The sequence below is a fragment of the Scyliorhinus torazame genome, chromosome 10 (genome assembly GCF_047496885.1).
Source record: "Scyliorhinus torazame isolate Kashiwa2021f chromosome 10, sScyTor2.1, whole genome shotgun sequence".
NCBI lineage: Eukaryota > Metazoa > Chordata > Chondrichthyes > Carcharhiniformes > Scyliorhinidae > Scyliorhinus > Scyliorhinus torazame.
The window spans coordinates 185,241,959-185,265,070 of record NC_092716.1 but is presented as its reverse complement, the minus strand read 5'-3'; the positions used below and the strand labels follow the sequence as shown (position 1 = coordinate 185,265,070).

General features: G+C 55.3%; 1 protein-coding gene across 2 annotated transcripts in view; it reads left to right on the top strand.

The window, feature by feature from the left end:
- The window catches only part of LOC140384426 (ciliary microtubule associated protein 1A-like), a 77,609-nt gene that overhangs the window by 7,480 nt on the left and 47,017 nt on the right, over nt 1-23,112 (top strand). Inside the window, exon 2 of one of the 2 annotated variants that reach the window (XM_072466113.1) lies at nt 6,719-6,907. In XM_072466113.1, coding sequence (XP_072322214.1) covers nt 6,799-6,907 — 109 coding nt within the window. In that variant the 5' untranslated portion in view covers nt 6,719-6,798. The remainder of the gene's footprint in view (nt 1-6,718; nt 6,908-23,112) is intronic. The other variant, XM_072466114.1, reaches the window with a different exon arrangement.

Genomic DNA, 23,112 nt, shown 5'->3' with positions numbered 1-23,112 from the left:
CTCCTTCCCCCCAGCCAGGTGGCATGGACCGCATGGGTCCAACTGTTGGAGGCTGGCACCTGGCCAGGTGGACCAACACACTTGCCCTCGCACCCCCCTCCCCGGCACGGACCCCCCATCCCCCTCCCCGGCACGGACCCCCCATCCCCCTCCCCGGCACGGACCCCCCCAACCTCCTCCCCGGCACGGACCACCCCAACCTCCTCCCTGGCACGGACCACAACCTCCTCCCCAGCACGGACCCCCCATCCCCCTCCCCAGCCCGGACCCCAACCTCCTCCCCGGCACGGACCCCCCATCCCCCTCCCCGGCACGGACCCCCCCCATCCCCCTCCCCGGCACGGACCCCAACCTCCTCCTCGGCACGGACCCCCCATCCCCCTCTCGGCCCAGACCCCAACCTCCTCCCCGGCACGGACCCCCCATCCCCCTCCCCGACCCGGACCCCCCATCCCCCTCCCGGCATGGACCCCAACCTCCTCCCCGGCACGAACCCCCCCATCCCCCTCCCCGCCACGGACCCCCCATCCCCCTCCCCGGCACGGACCCCAACCTCCTCCCCGGCACGGACCCCCCCCCAACCTCCACCCCGGCACGGACCCCCCATCCCCCTCCCCGGCACGGACCCCCCTCCCGGCACTCCCCCGGAGCCCAGCCCACTCTAACCACCCCCCCCCCCCCCCCCCGCCGCACACACACAACCCGAGACACACCTCTCCCCACACATTCAGACTGCGGCCACGCCATCGCCTGCCCAGCGGCCAACCCTCCAGGCCGTCACTCACCTCCACGCTGGTCGGCGTGAACCTGGAGCACACGTTCACGCCGATGAGAAGGAGTTTTGATTTACGTCAACGTGAACGGTCATCACGTCGACGGGACTTCGGCCCATCCGGAAGGGAGAATATCGGCAGGCCCAAAATCGGCTGCCTTGCGCAGACCCGTGCCATTCTCCGACGTCAGCGGCGCCATTAACGCCCCGCCGACTTTTCTCCCTTCGGAGACTTCGGCAACCGGCGGGGGCGGGATTCACGGCGGCCAACGGCCATTCTCCGACCCGCTGGGGGGTCGGAGAATGACGCCCGAGATTTCTAAATTCTTGGAAGTGCAGGGTCGGATTAGGACAAGTCAGCATGGATTTAGTAAGGGGAGGTCGTGCCTGACAAACCTGTTAGAGTTCTTTGAAGAGATAACAAATTGGTTAGACCAAGGAGAGCCAATGGATGTTATCTATCTTGACTTCCATAAGGCCTTTGATAAGGTGCCTCACGGGAGACTGCTGAGTAAAATAAGGGCCCATGGTATTCGAGGCAAGGTACTAACATGGATTGACGATTGGCTGTCAGGCAGAAGGCAGAGAGTTGGGATAAAAGGTTCTTTTTCGGAATGGCAACCGGTGACGAGTGTTGTCCCGCAGGGTTCAGTGTTGGGGCCACAGCTGTTCTCTTTATATATTAACGATCTAGATGACGGGACTGGGAGCATTCTGGCTAAGTTTGCCGATGATACAAAGATAGGTGGAGGGGCAGGTAGTATGGAGGAGGTGGGGAGGCTGCAGAAAGATTTAGACAGTTTAGGAGAGTGGTCCAAGAAATGGCTGATGAAATTCAACGTGGGCAAGTGCGAGGTCTTGCACTTTGGAAAAAAGAATAGAGGCATGGACTATTTTCTAAACGGTGACAAAATTCATAATGCTGAAGTGCAAAGGGACTTGGGAGTCCGAGTCCAGGATTCTCTAAAGGTAAACTTGCAGGTTGCGTCCGTAATTAAGAAAGCAAATGCAATGTTGTCATTCATCTCAAGAGGCTTGGAATATAAAAGCAGGGATGTACTTCTGAAGCTTTATAAAGCATTAGTTAGGCCCCATTTAGAATACTGTGAGCAATTTTGGGCCCCACACCTCAGGAAGGTCATACTGGCACTGGAGCGGGTCCAGCGGAGATTCACACGGATGATCCCAGGAATGGTAGGCCTAACATACGATGAACGTCTGAGGATCCTGGGATTATATTCATTGGAGTTTAGGAGGTTGAGGGGAGATCTAATAGAAACTTACAAGATAATGAATGGCTTAGATAGGGTGGATGTAGGGAAGTTGTTTCCATTAGCAGGGGAGACTAGGACCCGGGGGCACAGCCTTAGAATAAAAGGGAGTCACTTTAGAACAGAGATGAGGAGAAATTTCTTCAGCCAGAGAGTGGTGGGTCTGTGGAATTCATTGCCACAGAGGGCGGTGGAGGCCGGGACGTTGAGTGTCTTTAAGACAGAAGTTGATAAATTCTTGATTTCTCGAGGAATTAAGGGCTATGGAGAGAGAGCGGGTAAATGGAGTTGAAATCAGCCATGATTGAATGGTGGAGTGGACTCGATGGGCCGAATGGCCTTACTTCCACTCCTATGTCTTATGGTCTGTCCCCCCAAACCCACTGCCTGTCCCCCCAAACCCACTGCCAGTCCCCCCAAACTCACTGCCTCTCCCCCAAACCCACTGCCTGTCCCGCAAACCCACTGCCAGTCCCCCAAACACACAGCCAGTCCCACAAACCCACTGCCTGTCCCCCAAACACACTGCCTGTCCCCCACACACACTGCCTGTCCCCCAAACTCACTGCCTGTCCCCGTACTCACTGCCTGTCCCCAAACTCACTGCCTGTCCCCCATACTCACTGCCTGTCCCCCAAACCCACTGCCTGTCCCCCACACCCACTGCCTCTCCCCCACACCCACTGCCTGTCCCCCAAACCCACTGCTTCTCCCCCACACCCCACTGCCTGTCCCCCCAAAACCACTGCCTGTCCCTCACACTCGCTGCCAGTACCCCAAACCCACTGCCTGTCCCCCCCAAAACCCACTGCCTCTCCCCCACACCCCACTGCCTCCCCCCAAACCCCACTGCCTCTCCCCAGACCCCACTGCCTCCCCCCAAACCCCACTGCCTCTCCCCCAAACCCCACTGCCTCCCCCCAAACCCCACTGCCTCTCCCCCCAAACCCCACTGCCTCCCCCCAAACCCCACTGCCTCTCCCCCAAACCCCACTGCCTCTCCCCAAACTCCACTGCCTCTCCCCAAACCCCACTGCCTCCCCCCAAACCCCACTGCCTCTCCCCCCAAACTCCACTGCCTCCCCCCAAACCCCACCGCCTCTCCCCAAACCCCACTGCCTCTCCCCAAACCCCACTGCCTCTCCCCCCAAACCCCACTGCCTCCCCAAACCCCACTGCCTCCCCCCAAACCCCACTGCCTCTTCCCCAAACCCCACTGCCTCTTCCCCAAACCCCAGTGCCTCTCCCCAAACCCCACTGCCTCTCCCACCAAATCCCACTGCCTCCCCCATACCCCTCTGCCTCTCCCCAAACTCACTGCGTCTCCCCCAAACCCACTGCCTGTCCCCCAAACCCACTACCTGCCCCCCAAACTCACTGCCAGTCCCTCAAACCCACTGCCTGCCCCCAAACCCACTGCCTGTCCCCAAACTCACTGCCTGTCCCCCAAACTCACTGCCTGTCCCCCACACTCACTGCCTGTCCCCCAAACCCACTGCCAGTCCCCCAAAACCCACTGCCTGTCCCCCAAACTCACTGCCTGCCCCTCAAACCCACTGCCTGTCCCCCAAACCCACTGCCTGTCCCCCAAACTCACTGCCTGCCCCCCAAACTCACTGCCTGCCCCCCAAACTCACTGTCTGTCCCCCAAACTCACTGCCTGTCCTCCAAACCCACTGCCTTTCCCCCAAACCCATTGACTGTTCCCCAAATCCACTGCCTGTCCCCCCAAACCCACTGCCTGTCCCCCACACTCGCTGCCAGTCCCCCAAACCCACTGCCTGTCCCCCCAAACCCACTGCCTCTCCCACAAACCCACTGCCTGTCCCCCCAAATCCATTACCTGCCCCCCAAACACACTGCCAGTCCCACAAACCCACTGCCTATCCCCAAACACACTGCCTGTCCCCCCCACACACTGCCTGTCCCCCAAACACATTACCTGTCCCCCATATTCACTGCCTGTCCCCCAAACTCACTGCCTGCCCCCCATACTCACTGCCTGTCCCCCAAACCCACTGCCTGTCCCCCACACCCACTGCCTGTCCCCCACACCCACTGCCTGTCCCCCAAACCCACTGCTTCTCCCCCACACCCCACTGCCTGTCCCACCAAACCCACTGCCTGTCCCCCACACTCGCTGCCAGTACCCCAAACCCACTGCCTGTCCCCCCAAACCCACTGCCTCTCTCCCACACCCCACTGCCTCCCCCCAAACCCCACTGCCTCTCCCCAGACCCCACTGCCTCCCCCCAAACCACACTGCCTCTCCCCCAAACCCCACTGCCTCTCCCCAAACCCCACTGCCTCTCCCCCCAAACCCCACTGCCTCCCCCAAACCCCACTGCCTCTCCCCAACCCCCACTGCCTCTCCCCCAAACCCCACTGCCTCCCCCCAAACTCCACTGCCTCTCCCCAAACTCCACTGCCTCCCCCCAAACCCCTCTGCCTCTCCCCAAACCCCACTGCCTCTCCCCAAACCCCACTGCCTCCCCCCAAACCCCACTGCCTCCCCCCAAACCCCACTGCCTCCCCCCAAAGCCCACTGCCTCTCTCCCCAAACCCCACTGCCTCTCCCCCCAAACCCCACTGCCTCCCCCCAAACCCCACTGCCTCTGCCCCAAACCCCACTGCCTCTGCCCCAAACCCCACTGCCTCCCTCCAAACTCCACTGCCTCTCCCCAAACCCCACTGCCTCCCCCCAAACCCCACTGCCTCTCCCCCAAACTCCACTGCCTCCCCCCAAACCCCACTGCCTCTCTCCCCAAACCCCACTGCCTCTTCCCCAAACCCCACTGCCTCTTCCCCAAACCCCAGTGCCTCTCCCCAAACCCCACTGCCGCTCCCACCAAATCCCACTGCCTCCCCCATACCCCTCTGCCTCTCCCCAAACTCACTGTGTCTCCCCCAAACCCACTGCCTGTCCCCCAAACCCAATACCTGCCCCCCAAACTCACTGCCAGTCCCCCAAACCCACTGCCTGCCCCCAAACCCACTGCCTGTCCCCAAACTCACTGCCTGTCCCCCAAACTCACTGCCTGTCCCCCACACTCACTGCCTGTCCCCCAAACTCACTGCCTGCCCCTCAAACCCACTGCCTGTCCCCCATACCCACCGCGTGTCCCCCAAACTCACTGCCTGCCCCCCAAACTCACTGTCTGTCCCCCAAACTCACTGCCTGTCCTCCAAACCCACTGCCTTTCCCCCAAACCCATTGACTGTTCCCCAAATCCACTGCCTGTCCCCCCAAACCCACTGCCTGTCCCCCACACTCGCTGCCAGTCCCCCAAACTCACTGCCTGTCCCCCACACTCACTGCCTGTCCCCCAAACCCACTGCCTGTCCTCCAAACCCACTGCCTGTCCCCCAAACCCATTGACTGTTCCCCAAATCCACTGCCTCCTCCCAAACTCACTGCCTGTCCCCCCATACCCCACTGCCTCCCCTCAAACCCCACTGCCTCTCCCCCAAACCCCACTGCCTCCCCCCAAACCCCACTGCCTCTCCCCAAACCCCACTGCCTCTCCCCCAAACCCCACTGCCTCCCCCCAAACCCCACTGCCTCGCCCCAAACCCCACTGCCTCCCCCCAAACCCCACTGCCTCCCCCCAAACCCCACTGCCTCTCTCCCCAAACCCCACTGCCTCTCCCCCAAACCCCACTGCCTCCCCCCAAACCCCACTGCCTCTCCGCAAACCCCACTTCCTCTCCCCCCAATCCCCACTGCCTCCCCCCAAACGCCACTGCCTCTCCCCAAACCCCACTGCCTCTCTCCCCAAACCCCACTGCCTCTCTCCCTAAACCCAACTGCCTCTCCCTAAACCCAACTGCCTCTCCCCAAACCCCACTGCCTCTCCCCAAACCCCACTGCCTCTCCATCCAAACCCCAGTGCCTCCCCCCAAACCCCACTGCCTCCCCCCAAACCCCACTGCCTCCCCATACCCCTCTGCCTCTCCCCAAACTCCACTGCCTCCCCCCAAACCCCACTGCCTCTCCCCCAAACCCCACTGCCTCTCCCCCCAAACCCCACTGCCTCTCTCCCCAAACCCCACTGTCTTTCTCCCCAAACCCCACTGCCTCTCTCCCCAAACCCCACTGCCTCTCTCCCCAAACCCCACTGCCTCTCTCCCCAAACCCCACTGCCTCTCCCCAAACCCCACTGCCTCTCCCCAAACCCCACTGCCTCTCCCCCAAACCCCACTGCCTCCCCCCCAAACCCCACTGCCTCCCCCATACCCCTCTGCCTCTCCCCAAACCCCACTGCTTCGCCCCCAAACTCCACTGCCTCTCTCCCCAAACCCCACTGCCTCCCCCCAAACCCCACTGCCTCTCCCCCCAAACCCCACTGCCTCCCCCCAAACCCCACTGCCTCCCCCATACCCCTCTGCCTCTCCCCAAACCCCACTGCCTCGCCCCCAAACCCCACTGCCTCTCTCCCCAAACCCGACTGCTTCCCCCCAAACCCCACTGCCTCTCTCCCCAAACCCCACTGCCTCCCCCCAAACCCCACTGCCTCTCCCCAAACCCCACTGCCTCTTCCCTCAAACCCCCACTTCTTCCTTAAACAACATGATTCTCCCCAAACTTCTGAAATGCACATTAATGGACATATATCACATTGTAAGAAATTTTATTCCCTAATCTGGTGTTGCTTCCCTTATATTTTTGCTACAGCCTGTGTGAAAAGGGTGGCTTTGTTGAATTAGTGGTGAATGGTTTCTCTTCAGAAGGTCCTGTCAGTTTAAGCTGCAGCGATGAGCAATGGGTTGTGGGTCGGAAGCTGGAGACCGCATCGGCCCAGAGGACCAATTGCAGCTTTTTATCGCAGCCCCGGGCCTAAGTATGGACTCCCGGGCTCCACAGGTAGGTGCCAAAACACACAACCTCTGTTTATTTCAGAAACCTGGCACCTCCACAGAATTGACAATGCAGGTGTTTCTGGGGCAGCACAGTGGTTAGCACTATTGCCTCACAGCGCCAGAGACTCTGGTTCGATTCCAGCCTTGGCTGACTGCATGTGTGGATTTTACACATTCTCCCCATGTCTGTGTGGATTTCCTTTGGGTGCCCCGGTTTCCTCCCAAAGCCCAAAGATGTGCAGGTTAGGTAGATTGGCCATGCTAAATTGTCCCTTAGTGTCCAAAGGTGTGCAGGTTAGGTGGGGTTACGGGGATAGGGCGGGGAAATGGGCCTAGGTGGGGTGCTCTTTCAGAGGATGGCTGCAGACTTGATGGGCTGAATGGCCTTGTTCTGCACTATAGGGATTTGATGGTTCTTTCGAGGAATGGAAGCGTTTTCTCTGTGCTCGAAGCTAACACTCCCATTCTAGAGTCGCAATAATGAAAACTGGGACCTGGGTTGAGTTTCCCGACTGCTCAACGAGAGAAAGAAACAAAAGCAGAGCTGAGTAGGAAATTAATGTGAGTTTTTAATCAGCGAAAATAAGGGTCAGCATTGATGCGACCATCAATTCACGCGAAACAGAGAGTGGACGTAAACTGTGGCTTTAATCGACTAGAACAGTGCCTGCCTGCGACTGCTCTGCTAGTGAGAGCCGCCTACAGGGCTGCTGCTCTTTATACCTCCCTTCAAGGGGCGGAGCCAGGGGCGGAGCCCACAAGGGCACCAACATGATACATTCCATGTAATATCGTACAATGGTCCATAGGTGGAGCCCACATGGGCAACAGCATGATACAATGACATACAGGGTGAATGGTTAATACAATACGTTCACCACATTCACCCTCTGTTAAAAAATTGAAGTCCGGCAGGGGTGAAGGGTTCACAGGTTCAGCCTGTCTGGTGCCCTGATCGTGCGCTGTGATCGTCGAAGCTCTGGTACCGCAGCTGGCCCAGGTGTCAAACTCATCCGTGCGGGCATGGGTGGTGAACCCGCCGGTGCGGGCACAGACGTGGACTCAAGGAGCGTGTCTTCTGGAGCTTCGTTCCTGTGGTTCAGTGAAGGGGGGGCAGGAGGGCGTGCGGGTGCCATGTAGGGGCGCTGGTTGGCATAGGTTGGGGGGGTAGGTGGTGGTGGAACCTGCGGGTGCCAGGTCCCGGAGGGAAACCGTATCCTGTCGGCCGTCGGGGTGTTCTACGTATGCGTGCTGGGGGTTGGTGTGAAGGAGCTGGACCCTCTCGACCAGGGGGTCGGACTTATGGCTCCTGACGTGTTTGTGGAGTAGGACGGGCCCTGGTGTCTTCAGCCAGGAGGGCAGCGAGATCCCGGAGGTGGATTTCCTGGGGAAAACGCACAGGCCGTCATGAGGGATCTCGTTTGTGGCCGTGCCAAGGAGGGACTTGATGGAATGGAGCGCGTCGGGGTGGGCCTCCTGCCAGTGGGAAACTGGGAGATTCCTAGACCGTAGGGCCAGGAGAACGGCCTTCCAGCCATCGCGTTCTCCCTCTCCACCTGTCCGTTTCCCCGGGGGTTGTAACTGGTAGTCTTGCTCGAAGCGATGCCCTTACCGAGCAGGTACTGACGCGGTTCGTTGCTCATGAACGACGAGCCCCGGTCACTGTGGACATACGAGGGGAAACCAAACAGGGTGAAGACACTATGCAGGGCTTTAATGACGGTGGCCGCGGTCATGTTGGGGCAGGGGATTGCAAAGGGGAAGCGGGAGAACTCATCAAAGACATTGAGGAAATACGTGTTGCGGTTGGTAGAGGGGAGGGGCCCTTTGAAGTCGATACTGAGGCACTCAAAGGGCTGGGATGCCTTCACCAGGTGGGCCTTATCCGGCCAATAGAAGTGCGGCTTGCACTCCGCGCAGATTTGGCAGTCCCTGGTCATGGCCCTGACCTCCTCGGTGGAGTAGGGCAGGTTGCGGGCCTTGATGTAGTGGAGAAGCCGGGTGACCCCCGGGTGGCAGAGGTCATCGTGGATGGCCTGGAGTCGGTCATCTTGCGCACTGGCACATATGCCGCAGTACAGGGCATCTGGGGCATCGTTGAGCTTCCCAGGATGATACACTATACCGTAATTATAGGTGGAGAGTTTGATCCTCCACCTCAAGATCGTGTCATTCTTGATCTTGCCCCGCTGTGTGTTGTCGAACATGAAGGCTACCAATCGTTGGTTGGTGATGAGGGTAAACCTCCTACCAACGAGGTAGTGCCTCCAGTGCCGCACGGCTTCCACGGTGGCTTGGGCTTATTTTTCTACCAAGGAGTGTCGGATTTTGGAGGCGTTGAGGGTACGGGGAAAAAATGCTACTGGCCTGCCCGCCTGGTTAAGGGTGGTGGCGAGGGCGACCTCTGACGCGTCGCTCTCCACCTGGAAGGGGACGGACTCGTCCACCGCACGCATCGGGCTTTGGCAATATCTGCCTTGATGCGGCTGAAGGCCTGGCGGGCCTCAGCCGCCAGGGGGAAGATGGTGGCCTTGATCAGTGGGTGGGCTTAGTCCGCATAGTTGGGGCCCCACTGGGCATAATAGGAAAAGAACCCGAGGCACCTTTTCAGGGCCTTGGGGCAGTGGGGAAGGGGGAGTTGCATACGGTCGGGGTCGGGCCCTAGAACTCCGTTTTCCACGACGTAGCCGAGGATGGCTAGTCTGGTTGTGCGGAAAACGCATTTCTCCTTGTTATAAGTGAGGTTGAGGGTTTGGGCGGTTTGGAGAAATCTGTGGAGGTTGGCGTCGTGGTCCTGCTGATCATGGCCGCAGATGGTGACATTGTCCAAGTACGGAAATGTGGCCTGCAGCCCGTACTGGTCCACCATTCGACCAGTCGCAACCTCTGAAGCTCCATGATGACCGTCCGGGTCAATGGACACGAAACGCCTTGCCTGTTCGACTCCGAGAGTCGGTCACGGGGGCCGCCATCTTGGCCATCGTCGCCCATGCGGCCCGCCACGTGCGACTCATGGGGGCCGCCATCTTGGGTGCCATCTTCATCACCACCCGACACGTGCGACCGATGGGGGCCGCCATCTTGGCCACCATCTGCAGCGACGCCCAACACGTGCGGCCGACGGGGGCTGCCATCCTGGGACCACCCCAGCACCTCTGACCACGCCGGCTACCCGCAACTCAGCGCGGTCAACCTCGACCAGTCGCAACCTCTGAAGCTCCATGATGACCGTCCGGGTCAATGGACACGAAACGCCTTGCCTGTTCGACTCTGAGAGTCGGTCACGGGGGCCGCCATCTTGGCCATCGTCGCCCATGCGGCCCGCCACGTGCGACTCATGGGGGCCGCCATCTTGGGTGCCATCTTCATCACCACCCGACACGTGCGACCGATGGGGGCCGCCATCTTGGCCACCATCTGCAGCGACGCCCAACACGTGCGGCCGACGGGGGCTGCCATCCTGGGACCACCCCATTGTGGCGAGGTCCATATGTTGAGAGGCCGTAACGGCCTGGTAGTTGCAACTTCGCGCGAGGACTTTGAGGTCGCGTAGGTACTCCTCCAGCAATTCCCCGGGGCGTTGGCGGCGAGTGGTGAGGAGATGCCGCGCGTACACCTCGTTCACTTGCCTTAAGTATAGGCGCTTCAGCATCGCGAGGGATCCTGCGTAAGTGGAGGCTTCCTCGAGTTGTACAGAGATTCGTTGGCTCACCCGGGCGTGGAGGAGGCTCAGCTTCTGATCGTCGGAGACGGAAGGCGAGGAGGCGGCGGTGAGGTAGGCCTTGAAACAGCGGAGCCAGAGAAAAACATTCCCTTTGGCCTCTGTGGCCTGTGGGTCGAGTTCCAGTCGGTCAGGTTTGAGGGCCGATTCCATTGTGGTGTTGTAGTCGATTAAATTAATGCGACCATCAATTCACACAATGCTAGTGAGAGCCGCCTACAGGGCTGCTGCTCTTTATACCTCCCCTCAAGGGGCGGAGCCAGGGGCGGAGCTCACAAGGGCACCAACATGATACATTCCATGTAATATCATACAATGGTCCATAGGTGGAGCCCACATGGGCAACAGCGTGATACAATGACATACATGGTGAATGGTTAATACAACAAGCATCTTACTGGTACATTTTTAGAATATATTGTACCGTGTACCGTTTTGGGGACAGTGCGTAGCGTAGCAAGAAGTCATGGTGCTCCTGGCTCGGGTGAAATCAGACTAGTTCACACATTCTCAACTGGAAAAGGGGCTTGCATTTGTTGAACATCTCAGCAAATCTCAAAGTGCAATTGGTGTTTGGCAGGAAAATTGTGAGATGCCACAAGCAGAAATCAAAATGAATGACTGTTCCCTTCCATCTTGAAGCCAAACTTTCCTAGTTTAAGATGTGCCTACTTCCCATCACCTACTTCTCGTCACCTGTCCCAACACTTCATTATGTGACTCATTGTCAAATTTTGTTTGGTTCTGATCCTTTGAAGCTCCCCGCATCGTTTTATTGCATTACAGGTACTTTACACAAGTTCTTTGTTCGTCTCACTTTGGGTGGTAATGATTGAGGGAAGAATGTTTTTTTTAAATATTTTGATTCAGAATGGTGTTTCATTATAGCAAAATAGAATAACAGTAGCATATAGAAAACACCATTACAAAATAAACCCATCCAAATCCATCTGCTCCCCGCCCCAACGCCCCATAAACAAACCAAACTTTCAGGAGGCACAGTAGCACAGTGGTTAGCACTGCTGCCTCATAGCACCGAGGACCCGGGTTTGATCCCGGCTCTGGGTCACTGTCTGTGTGGAGTTTGCACATTCTTCCCGTGGCTGTGTGGGTCTCACCCCCACAACCCAAAGATGTGCAGGGTAGGTGAATTGGCCATGCTAAATTGTCCTTGAATTGGAAAAAAAAATGAATTGGGCACTTAAAATTTATTAAAAAACAAACATAACTTTAGAAAAAAAAACCTAACAGCTGACAGTGACCAATTCCCTGAAAACGGAGATGAAATGCCGTGCTCTCGAGTAGAACCCTCCCACAGACCCCCTCATGTTGTACCTGACCTTCTCAAGATACAGAAATTCCATCAAATCACCCAGCCAAGCCAAGGCACAAGGCGGTACCGGGGACTTCCACCCAAGCAGAACTTGCCACCAGGTTATTACTGAGGCGAAGGCGAAGACATCGGCCTTCACCCCCGGCACCAGCAAGTCTGATACGCCAAAAATAGCCACCAATGGGCACGGCTCCAGCTGAATACCCAGGATCCCTGATATGGTGTTGAAAAAAAGAGATCTAAAGCTTACCAGTTTAGGACAAGACCAAAACATTTGTGCATGATTTGCCAGCTCCCCAGAATAGCGTTCACACCTATCCTCCAGCCCCAGGAAGAAACCACTCATTCGCTCCCTGGCCGGGTGCGCTACCTTGAACAGGATCAAGCTGAACCTAACACGTGAGGAGGCGAAGTTGACCCTGTGAAGAACCTCACTCCACACACCTCCGCATCTAAAACCGGACGCCGTTCACCCACATTCTCTTTACTTCCTCCAACGAAGGCTGTTCCCGTCTACAGAATCCGACACAGATATCCGAGATCCTTCCCTCACCCAACTTGGCCAGGGACAAGACTCTAACCAAGAGCGAGAGCAACGGGGCCAGAGGAAACAAAGGAATCTCTTTACACAGAAAGTTGCGAACTTGCAAGTATTTTGTTTTCAGGAGCTGGAACCTCTCCAACAACTCATCCATACTGCCAAACCTACCATCAATAAACATGTCCCCAAACCTCTCCAACCCGTCCCTCTCCCATACCCTGAATGACAAACCCAAGCCAGAAGGCACAAACAAATGGCCCTGCAAATAGGGGCGAACACTGACTTCGAGCCCAGCTTAAAATGCTGCCTAAACTGCCTCCAAATCTTCAAAGTGGCCGTCACCACTGGGCTCGAAGTGAATTTTGCAGGGGCAACAGAAGCGGGACAGTAACCAGGACCTTCAGACTCCAAACTCTACACGAGCCCCCCCTCTATCTGCCCCCATACAGAATCTGAATCCCCAAATTACATTGGAGAGTGGGTCCATAATATATGTAATATACAGTAGGTCATCCGTATGTAGGGACACGCTATGCTCCCCCATCATCCCCGCTCTATCCCCCTCCATCTAGTGGATGACCTCAATGCAATGGCCACAGACTTGATTGCTAAGGTTAACAAAAGTGGGGACAATGGACTGCCTACCTTGTATTCCTTTTCAATTGAAAGCAGGCCAAATTCAGGGCATTCGTATGCACACTCACATGGGGGCTCGAATCCATGATATAGATTTTGGCCCAAAGTCAAACCTTCCAAGAATTTCAAATAGGTACCCTCTCTCAACTCTCTCCAACGCTTTTTCAGCGTCCATTGAATCAATCGCCTCGGGTTCAGCCACTGAGGTGGGCGACAGAACGACGCTTAGCTATCTCCGTATGTTGGCCGACAACTTCCGGCTCTTAACAAAACTAGTCTGCTCATCCGAAATCACCCCTGGAAGGCAGGGCTCCAAACGCATTGCCAACACCTTCGCCAACAACTTAACATCAGCGTTCAACAACGAAATGGGTCGGTCTGACCCACACTCCATAGGATCCTTATCCTTCTTCAGGATCAGGGAAATCGATGCCTATGCCAACATGGTCAGTAACAGCCCCTGGAACAAGGAATCAATAAACATATCCAGCAAAAATGGGATCAATTGACTCAAAAGTTTTTAATAAAATTCGATAGGGAACCCATCCGGACCCGGTGCCTTACCCAACTGCATCAATCGGATGCACTCCATGACCTCCTCCAGTCCTAACATCGCCTCCAACTCCTCCCTTCTCTCCTGTTACACCACCGGGAAGGACACCCCGCCTAAAGCAGCATCCTTCATAATCTCTCCTCTGGAGGCTCTGACATATATTGCTCTCGATAAAAAGCCTCAAATGTCTCATTAACCTTCCCTGTTGTGGGGTGGGGTACACACGAACCCACCGCCCCAATCCCTGATGTGTTCTATCTCCGGGGAGGCAGCCTGCCAGAAGACTACTGGCCTTTTACCCATATTCATAAAAGGACCCCTCAAACGCCGCAGCTGGTTCACTGCCTTGCCGGTCAAAAGCAGTTCAATCTCTGTCTGCAGTTTCTTCCTGTTTGCCAACAACTCCGGTGTTGACGCAATCAAATATTGGCGGCCCACCTTGAGAGTTGAATCCACCAGCCCCTGTCTCTCCACTCTCCCAGATTTATCCCTATGTGCCTTGTAGGAGGTTGTCCGCCTTCAGAGCCTTCCACAACGTGGAAGGCGAGACTGCCTTGCTCCTATTGAACTCAACATACTCCCCATTGGCAGCGGATATATATTCACAGAATCCCTTGTCCGCCAGCAACGTCATGTCCAATCCCCATGGGGGTCACTGAGTGGGGTCTGGCTCCAAAATGAGATTCACAAAATGCACATATGTAAAATAGTGACTGTCAAGTACCCCGCTCTCCCTCACTTCCAGAAGAGACCTACCCACCACAAAGAAGTCAATCTGGGAGTAGACCCGATGGATGTGAGAAAAAAAAGAAAACTCCTCATCTCTCAGATTCTTAAATCTCCACGGATCTGCTCCCCTCCATCTGTTCCATAAACACCAATATCCTGATGGAACCAGAGGCTTGACCTATCCTACCTAGGATTCAAAATGCAATTGAAGTCCAGCCCAGAATCAGTTGATGTGAATCCAGATCCGGAATAGAAGCCGCCACCTTATTAATAAATGACATATCATCCCAGTTCGCTACATACGTGTTGACCAGAATCGCTAGCTTGCCCACCAACGACCCACTGATTATGTACCTCCCACATGGATCTGCTAATATAGTAGCAGCTGAGAATGACACCCCCTTGTTGATCAATACTGCAGCCCCCTATGCCTTACCATTGCAACCTGAATGATGTACCTGCCCCAACCAGCTCTTCTGCAACCTCGTCTGGCCCTTGATCCGCAAATGGATCTCTTGTAAACACACCACATCAGCCTTCAAACTTCTCAAGTGCGCCAACACATGTGAGCTTTTTACTAGGCTGTTTAACCCCCTTACATTCCAAGCTATCAACTAGATGGGGGGTCTCTTACCCGCCCCCACCCCCCCCCCCCCCCCCAACAAAGAGGCAGCCATTCCCACCATTGGAAGTAGTCCAGCAGCATCTCAGGCCCACCCAAAATGGCAGCCAAACCACCTATAATACCAGAACAAAGACAAAGAATTTGTCATCTTCAGCAGGCTACCCCTCCACTTCCCCACCCCGGCTCCCAGCCATAACCCACCCCAATAAACAAACAGCCAAAAGGAGAACAAAGGGCCCTTTCCTCCCCCCTCCCCCCACCCCCAAACAAAACAAGAACAAAAATCCTAAACTCATCACCTAAAGAAATAAAAAGTACTGAGCTGCAGATGCCCCACTCCTCTGCTCCCGAGAACTAACTTTACAGCCAGCAGGCTGGTCTCTGCACAGAGTAAAACCAGAAAAGCAATCATACCAACAGCCAGCAGCCGCCCCCCCCCCCCCCCCCCCGCCCACCTCCAACAAAAGACAGAGGAAACAGAAACCACCACCCATCCCACAAACAACTCCAAAAAATACAAACTTCAAATTTGCCCAGAACCCCCCCCCCCCCCAGCAAATCCTTATAATCACATGCCCTCACCCACAATACAAAAAACCTGCAATAAATATGATACAACTGCACCTAACAGCTAAGAATTATTTAGTTTGCCCCAGTCCATGCTTCTTAATGAACTCATTTGCATCCTCCGGTGCATCCAGGTAATAATCTTTCTCTTTGAAAGTCACTCAAAAACGAGATGGGTATGTGGTAGCCACCACTAACTGTATATTAGATGTAGTAACTGTATATTAGATGTAGTACGGTAAGGCTCCTGTACTAGAGGTACATGGGTAAATCCCTGCCTGCTGGCTCCGCCCAGTAGGCTGTATATAAATGTGTGTGCATACCGGAGCTGCTCCCATTCTGGTAGCAGCTGCAGGAGGCCACACATCTCTGCTTAATAAAGCCTCAATTATTCTCTACTCTCATCTTGTAGTAATTGATAGTGCATCAATTTATTGAGCAGAGATTTTACAGCGATGGAACTTTGTATCAAGCCTGATCACCTACAGCTGCACCCTCAAGCAGCCAATGCCACATCGGCCTTCGACCACTGGCTAGCCTGCTTCGAAAGCTACCTCCGGTCATCGGCTGAACAACCCTCGAACGCACAGAAGCTCCAGGTCCTTTATTCACGGGTGAGCCCTGACATTTTTCCCCTTATCCGGGATGCGCCCACTTACACTGAAGCAATGGAGCTCCTGAAAGGACATTACGTTCGGCCGGTTAACAAACTCTACACCAGGTATCTACTGTCCACAGGACAGCAATTCCCTGGTGAGTCCTTGGACGATTTCTGGCGTGCCCTGCACAACCTGACGAGGAACTGTGACTGCCAGGCAGTTTCGGCAGTCGAGCATACAGAACGTTTAATCAGAGACGTTTTTGTTACGGGCATGGGGTGAGCGTACATCCGCCAGCGCCTATTGGAAGGGGGTATGCTTGACCCTGCGGCAACCTGGCAGCTCGCGAATTCGCTAACAGTAGCCTCCCGTAACGTACAATCGCACGCCCCCGACCGCACGGCACCCTCATGGACATCATGGGCCCCACCAGCTACCGCCCCCAGCCCACCCCAAGCCTGCGCCGCACGGCAGCCAGCCAACCCCAGGGGGCCCAAATGCTACTTCTGCGGGCAGACCAAACACCCCCAGCAGCGCTGCCCGGCGCGTAGCGCAACTTGCAAGACCTGCGGAAAGAAGGGACATTTTGCTGCTGTGTGCCAGGCCCAATCGATTTGGTCCTGTTTCTAGGCCCCCATGTGCAACCCGTGGGTGCTGCCATTTTCGTCCCCGCAGACCACGTGCAGCCCGTGGGCGCCGCCATCTTCTCTACAGACCACGTGCGGCCCGTGGGCTCAGCCATCTTTAATGCCGCCCGCCATGTGCGCCCTGTGGGCGCCGCCATCTTCGGCGCCATTTTTGACGGCGCCTCAGGACCCCTGCTCGTCGGGAACCTCGGCTGGCCGTTCATCGCCTTCCACCACCGCCGACCAGCCCGGGCCTACCAGCACCAGCTGCAGCTCGCCTCGATCACCCTCGACCAGTCCCAGCCTCACATCCTCGCAACCGCGACGACTGTGGTGAAAATCGATGGGCACAAGATTTCCTGCCTTTTTGACTCCGGGAGCACAGAAAGCTTCATCCACCCCACTACGGTAAGGCGCTGCTCCCTCGCGGTACACCCCGTTACCCAGAGAATCTCCCTGGAAATCCGGGGGTGCTGCATCGCCACCCTCACCGTCCAGGGCGTAGAGTTCAGCAACTTCCGACTCTACGTCCTCCCCAACCTCTGCGCTGCCCTGTTACTCGGTCTGGATTTCCAATGCAATCTCCAAAGCTTAACTTTAAAATTCGGCAGACCCCTACCACCCCTCACTCTTAAGGTCGACCCACCTTCCTTGTTTGCAAACCGCACCTCGGATTGCAAACCCATCGCCACCAGGAGCAGATGGTAGAGTGCCCAGGACAGGACCTTCATCAGGTCGGAGGTCCAGCGGCTGCTGCGGGAAGGCATAATTGAGGCCAGCAACAGCCCCTGGAGAGCCCAAGTGGTAGTGGTAAAGACTGGGGAGAAACACAGGATGGTCATTGACTACAGTCAGACCATCAATCGGTACACGCAGCTCAACGCGTACCCCCTCCCACGCATATCTGGTATGGTCAATCAGATTGCACAGTATCGGGTCTTCTACAGTGGACCTGAAATCTGCCTACCACCAGCTCCCCTTTCGCAAAGCAGACCGCCAATACACTGCGTTCAAAGCAGATGTCTCTATCATTTCCTTAGGGTTCCCTTCGGCGTCACTAACGAGGTCTCGGTCTTCCAACGTGAGATGGACCGAATGGTTGACCGGTATGGACTGCGGACCACCTTCCCGTACCTAGATAACGTCACCAGCTGCGGCCACAATCAGCAGGACCAAGACGCTAACCGTCTCAAATTTCTCCACACCGCCAAACTCCTTAATCTCACGTACAATAAGGAGAAGTACGTGTTCCGCACCAACCGCTTAGCCATCCTTGGCTATGTTGTGGAAAACAGAGTTCTAGGGCCCGACCCCGACCGCATGCGCCCCCTCCTGGAACTCCCCCTACCCCACTGCCCAAAGGCCCTAAAACAATGCCTGGGGTTTTTCTCCTATTATGCCCAGTGGGTCCCTAACTATGCGGACCAAGGCCCCCCCATTCATTCAGCCCACAGTTTTCCCCCTGACGGCTGAGGATCACCAGGCCTTCAACCATATCAAGGCCGACATCGGAAAGGCCACGATGCACGCAGTCGACGAGTCCCTCCCTTTCCAGGTCGAGAGCGATGCATCGGACGTCGCTCTAGCCACCACCCTCAACCAGGCAGGCAGGCCCGTGGCATTCTTTTCCCGCACCCTCCATGCCTCCGAAATTTGGCACTCCTCTGTCGAAAAGGAGGCACAAGCCATTGTGGAAGCTGTGCGGCATTGGAGGCATTACCTGGCCGGCAGGAGATTCACTCTCCTCACTGACCAACGGTCGGTTGCCTTAATGTTCAATAATACACAGCGGGGCAAGATCAAAAATGATAAAATCTTAAGGTGGAGGATCGAGCTCACCACCTACAACTACGAGATTTTGTATCGCCCCAGGAAGCTCAATGTGCCCCCCGATGCCCTATCCCGAGGTACATGTGCCAGTGCACAAGTGGACTGACTCTGGGCCCTACACGATAGTCTCTGTCACCTGGGGGTCACACGGTTCTTTCACTTCATAAAGGCCCACAACCTGCCCTACTCCATTGCGGAGGTCAGGGCTGTCACCAGAGACTGCCAGGTCTGCGCGGAGTGCAAACCGCACTTCTACCGGCCAGACCGAGCGCACCTGGTGAAGGCCTCCCGCCCCTTTGAACACGTCAGCATGGACTTCAAAGGGCCCCTCCCCTCCACCGACCGAAACACATACTTCCTGAACGTGGTCGATGAGTACTCCTGATTTCCCTTTGTCGTCCCATGCCATGATATGACTTCTGCCACGGTCATTAAAGCACTCAACAGCATCTTCGCCCTGTTCGGTTTCCCCGTTTACGTCCACAGCAACCGGGGATCCTCCTTTATGAGCGATGAGCTGCGTCAGTTCCTGCTCAGCAAGGGCATTGCTTCGAGCAGGACGACCAGCTAACCCCTGGGGAAACGGGCAGGTGGAGAGGGAGAATGGCCCTAAGGTCTAAAAATCTCCTGGTCTCCCGCTGGCAGGATGTCCTCCCCGACGCGCTTCACTCCATCCGATCGCTCCTCTGCACTGCAACTAATGAAACACCCCATGAACGTCTCCTTGCCTTCCCCAGGAAGTCCACCTCCGGGGGTTTCGCTCCAAACATGGCTGGCAGCTCCTGGACCTGTCCTCCTCCGCAAACACGTGCGGGCTCACAAGGCGGACCCGTTTGTCGAAAGAGTACAACTACTGCATGCGAACCCGCAGTACGTCTACGTGGCGCACCCCGACGGGCGCCAGGACACAGTCTCCCTCCGGGACCTGGCACCAGCTGGATTCCCACCCACGGCCCACCACCCAAAACCCCCCCCTCCAATTGCCCTGGCGCTACTCACCTCCCCCCAGCGCACCTCACCACAGCCCCCGCCCCAGGACGATCCGGCCTCCCACTCGGGGATGAAGACGAGGACAACACGCTCCCGAAGTCACAGGCGACCAAGTCGGTGTCCGCATCACCACCAGGGCCGAGGCGATCACAGCGGAGGATCAAGGCACCCGACCGACTGAACGTGTAGATTTTGCCTGAACTTGTAAATTTTGCCTGAACTGTAAATTTTTCCACCACCCCTGCTGGACTCTTTTTTAACAGGGGGTGAATGTGGTAGTCACCACTAACTGTATATTAGATGTAGTACGGTAAGGCTCCTGTACTAGAGGTACGGGGGTAAATCCCTGCCTGCTAGCTCCGCCCAGTAGGCGGTGTACAAATGTGTGTGCACACCGGAGCTGCTCCCATTCTGGGAGCAGCTGCAGGAGGCCACACATCTCTGCTTAATAAAGTCTTGATTATTCTCTACTCTCATCTTGTAGTAATTGATAGTGCATCAGGGTACATTACACCAAATCACACATTGGTTTTGTACAATGCGGCCTTGGCCTTGTTGAATGCCGCACGTCTTGTCGCCAGTTCTGTTCCCATGTCCCGAGTTTTCCTGACGGCGTGGTCCTCCCATCTATAGCCTCGATGATCTTTTGTCCACGTCACAACCCGTTCTTCATCTTGGTACCTGTGAAACCTGATGATGATCATCTTGTGGTGGTTTCCCAGATCGGGGCTTCTGCATCAGCAACCGATGGACCTGGTCCATCTCGGGACAGGCTGACAATCCTCCCTCTCCCACCATCTTCCAAACATCCTAGACATATTGCCTGTGGGATTTGGGCCCACCAGACCCTCCAGTAGCCCAACGATTCTTAAATTTTAAAGTCTGGACAGATTTTCCAGATCTTCTACCTTGGCCTTCAACGCTTTGTGCCCTTCAGCCAGGAATGCCATCTCCACCTCAAGGGAGACAATCCGATCACTCTGGTCCCAGAGTGCTACCTCCACCTTTTGCATCACCGTGCCTTGCTCCTTTACCTTCCAATCTGCCTTCTCCAAGTCCACATGGATGGGGACTAGAGCTCCTTCCATTGCCTCATCAGGTTCTTAGAGACTGCCTGATGCTGATTTTTGAATTTGTCCACCAAGAAGCTTGCCAACACCTTGGTCATCCACTGAGAGGCCAAGGTCACAGCAGGAGCCTTCGCCATTTTCTCCACCAACAAGGCTCGAGGGGCTTCCGAGACTGACGACGATATTTTGCCCGACTGCTGCCTTGTATTATACTTGTTGGGCATTATTTTTATCTGGAGACCTTACCCATCGAACTAATCAAATTTCCCCCCAAACATCACCCAAAAACTGGGCAAAAGGGGCTTTAAGCAAAATACCCTGGCGGGAGCAATTGTGCGAGCGACTGTTCACCACATAGCTACCACCAGAAATCTATTGAGGGAAGAATGTAGGCCAGGACAGAGTGCTCACACTGGCATCGATTAGTACTCCTTTTGAAAAACGTGAACTTGGCGGCAGGGCTTCTATGGTAAGCCGATGAGGCTCACATGCAATGAGTCCAGGGGGCACTGGAATTGCCACCCTAGTGCTCGTTGGCGGTTGAGGGACCCTCGGCTGGTAGTGGGTGTCCCGCCGCAGGGGTGGGCAGCCATGGGAGGTGGGGGGGTGAGGCATGGGGGAGCAACCGGGGGGGCAACCGCTCGTGGCACCACCATGCCAACCTCTGGATTGTTTACCCATTCCAGGGGCAACCCTTGTACCTGCCCGCCTGCCCGAACGACCACCCGTAACCCCCACCGACTGCTGATGTCTCTGCTGCGCGGCTGAAGGCTATTGCCAATAGGAAATGAACAATCATGGTTAGGTGAGCACTTCACAGAACCCGCGGCCATGTAGCATATGGGAGACATTGCCCAGCACCCCAATCACACCCTGCTGCCTGGACACTGTGCTTGAACACTGCGGGAGGCAACACCACACATGCAGCATCCAAACTCCCAGGGGATGGGATACAGCTCCAGGGACATGTCCAATGCCAGAGGGTGGATGTTGCTTATTTGCAACAGAACTTCCTACATCTACATCATGTATAATCACCCTTGTACTTACTAGTTTGTTCCCACATATAGCTCCAAGTGATTGTAATAACTCTTTCAAGTCACTCTGATTTTCCTTCAGAAGATGTCCAATTCAGAATACACTGGATTTATCTCTTCTCCCTAAGTTACATCTACTCACACATCCTCCTGCTTTCCTTCTGTATCAAAATACATTTTGTGCATATTAACATGACACACTGTAAGTTTTCCTTCTATCTGGAATTCTTGTCATACAATTCACCTCAGTCAATTCCCTTTCAATTTGGTACGGCCCACTAAATCTTACTTTTGTTGTGGTCACCTACCACTGGTAAAATCACTCATACTTTCTCTGAGTTTTTGATTTCTTAACCGGCTCTTTTTTCATCACATGCTGTGACACTTCTAAATGCTTCCTAGCCAACTCACCAGCCCAATTTAAACCCTCGCTAAAGTTTGACACATAATCCAAAACTGTGGACTCAGAACTCTGACTCACCAATTTCTCCTTAATCAATTTAAATTGTCCTCTTAACTCATGACCAAAAATTAATTCGAATGAACTGAATTTAGTTGATTCATTCGGTGCGTCCCTAACTGCAAATAATACCAATGGAATTCCTTTATCTCAATCCTCTGGATAATCCTGACTATAGGCCCTCAACATGTTTTTTAAAGGAGGTGCCACTCTTCCAAAGATTCTTGCAATTTGGGATGATACGTGGTTGATTTAAATTGCTTTACCCCAAATCTATCCATACCTTCCCTGAATAACTTCAACTTGATCCCTGATTTGATTGGATTTCTCTTGGGAGTCCGCATCTGGTTAAAAAAAAATGATGACCTCTTTTGCAACCCTCTGAGATGTAACATTTCTCCCAGAATCCTGGCCAACACTTATCCCACAACAGACACCAGAAACAACAATTAAATGAATGACCAGGTCTTCTGTTTTTAGGTGCTGTTATAAAAATTGTGTTGGACCTGAGGGAGACGTCCCCTGTCCTCCTTCAAAGAGTCCCACAGAACCTTTTACCTCCATCTGAGAGGCGAGGTGGGGCCTCGGTTCAACATCTCATTCAACGGTGCAACACTCCCTCAGTACTGCCTCCCTGAGGCAGTGCTATCTGAGCATTTCCCGCTGTCAGGGCAGCAATCCTTCAGCTCACTCATCAACATGCGGTACTAGCTCAGTACCGCCCCTCTCATAGTGCAGCTCTCCCTCGGTACTGCCCATCTGAGAATGCAATGCTCCCTCCTGAAGTAAAAAACTCACCACTATTCTTAGAATTCCCCCTATACCAAAAAGGGTCAATAAGACACTCTAAATGGTGAACAGGAATTCTCACTCCCTGACTCCTATGCAGAGT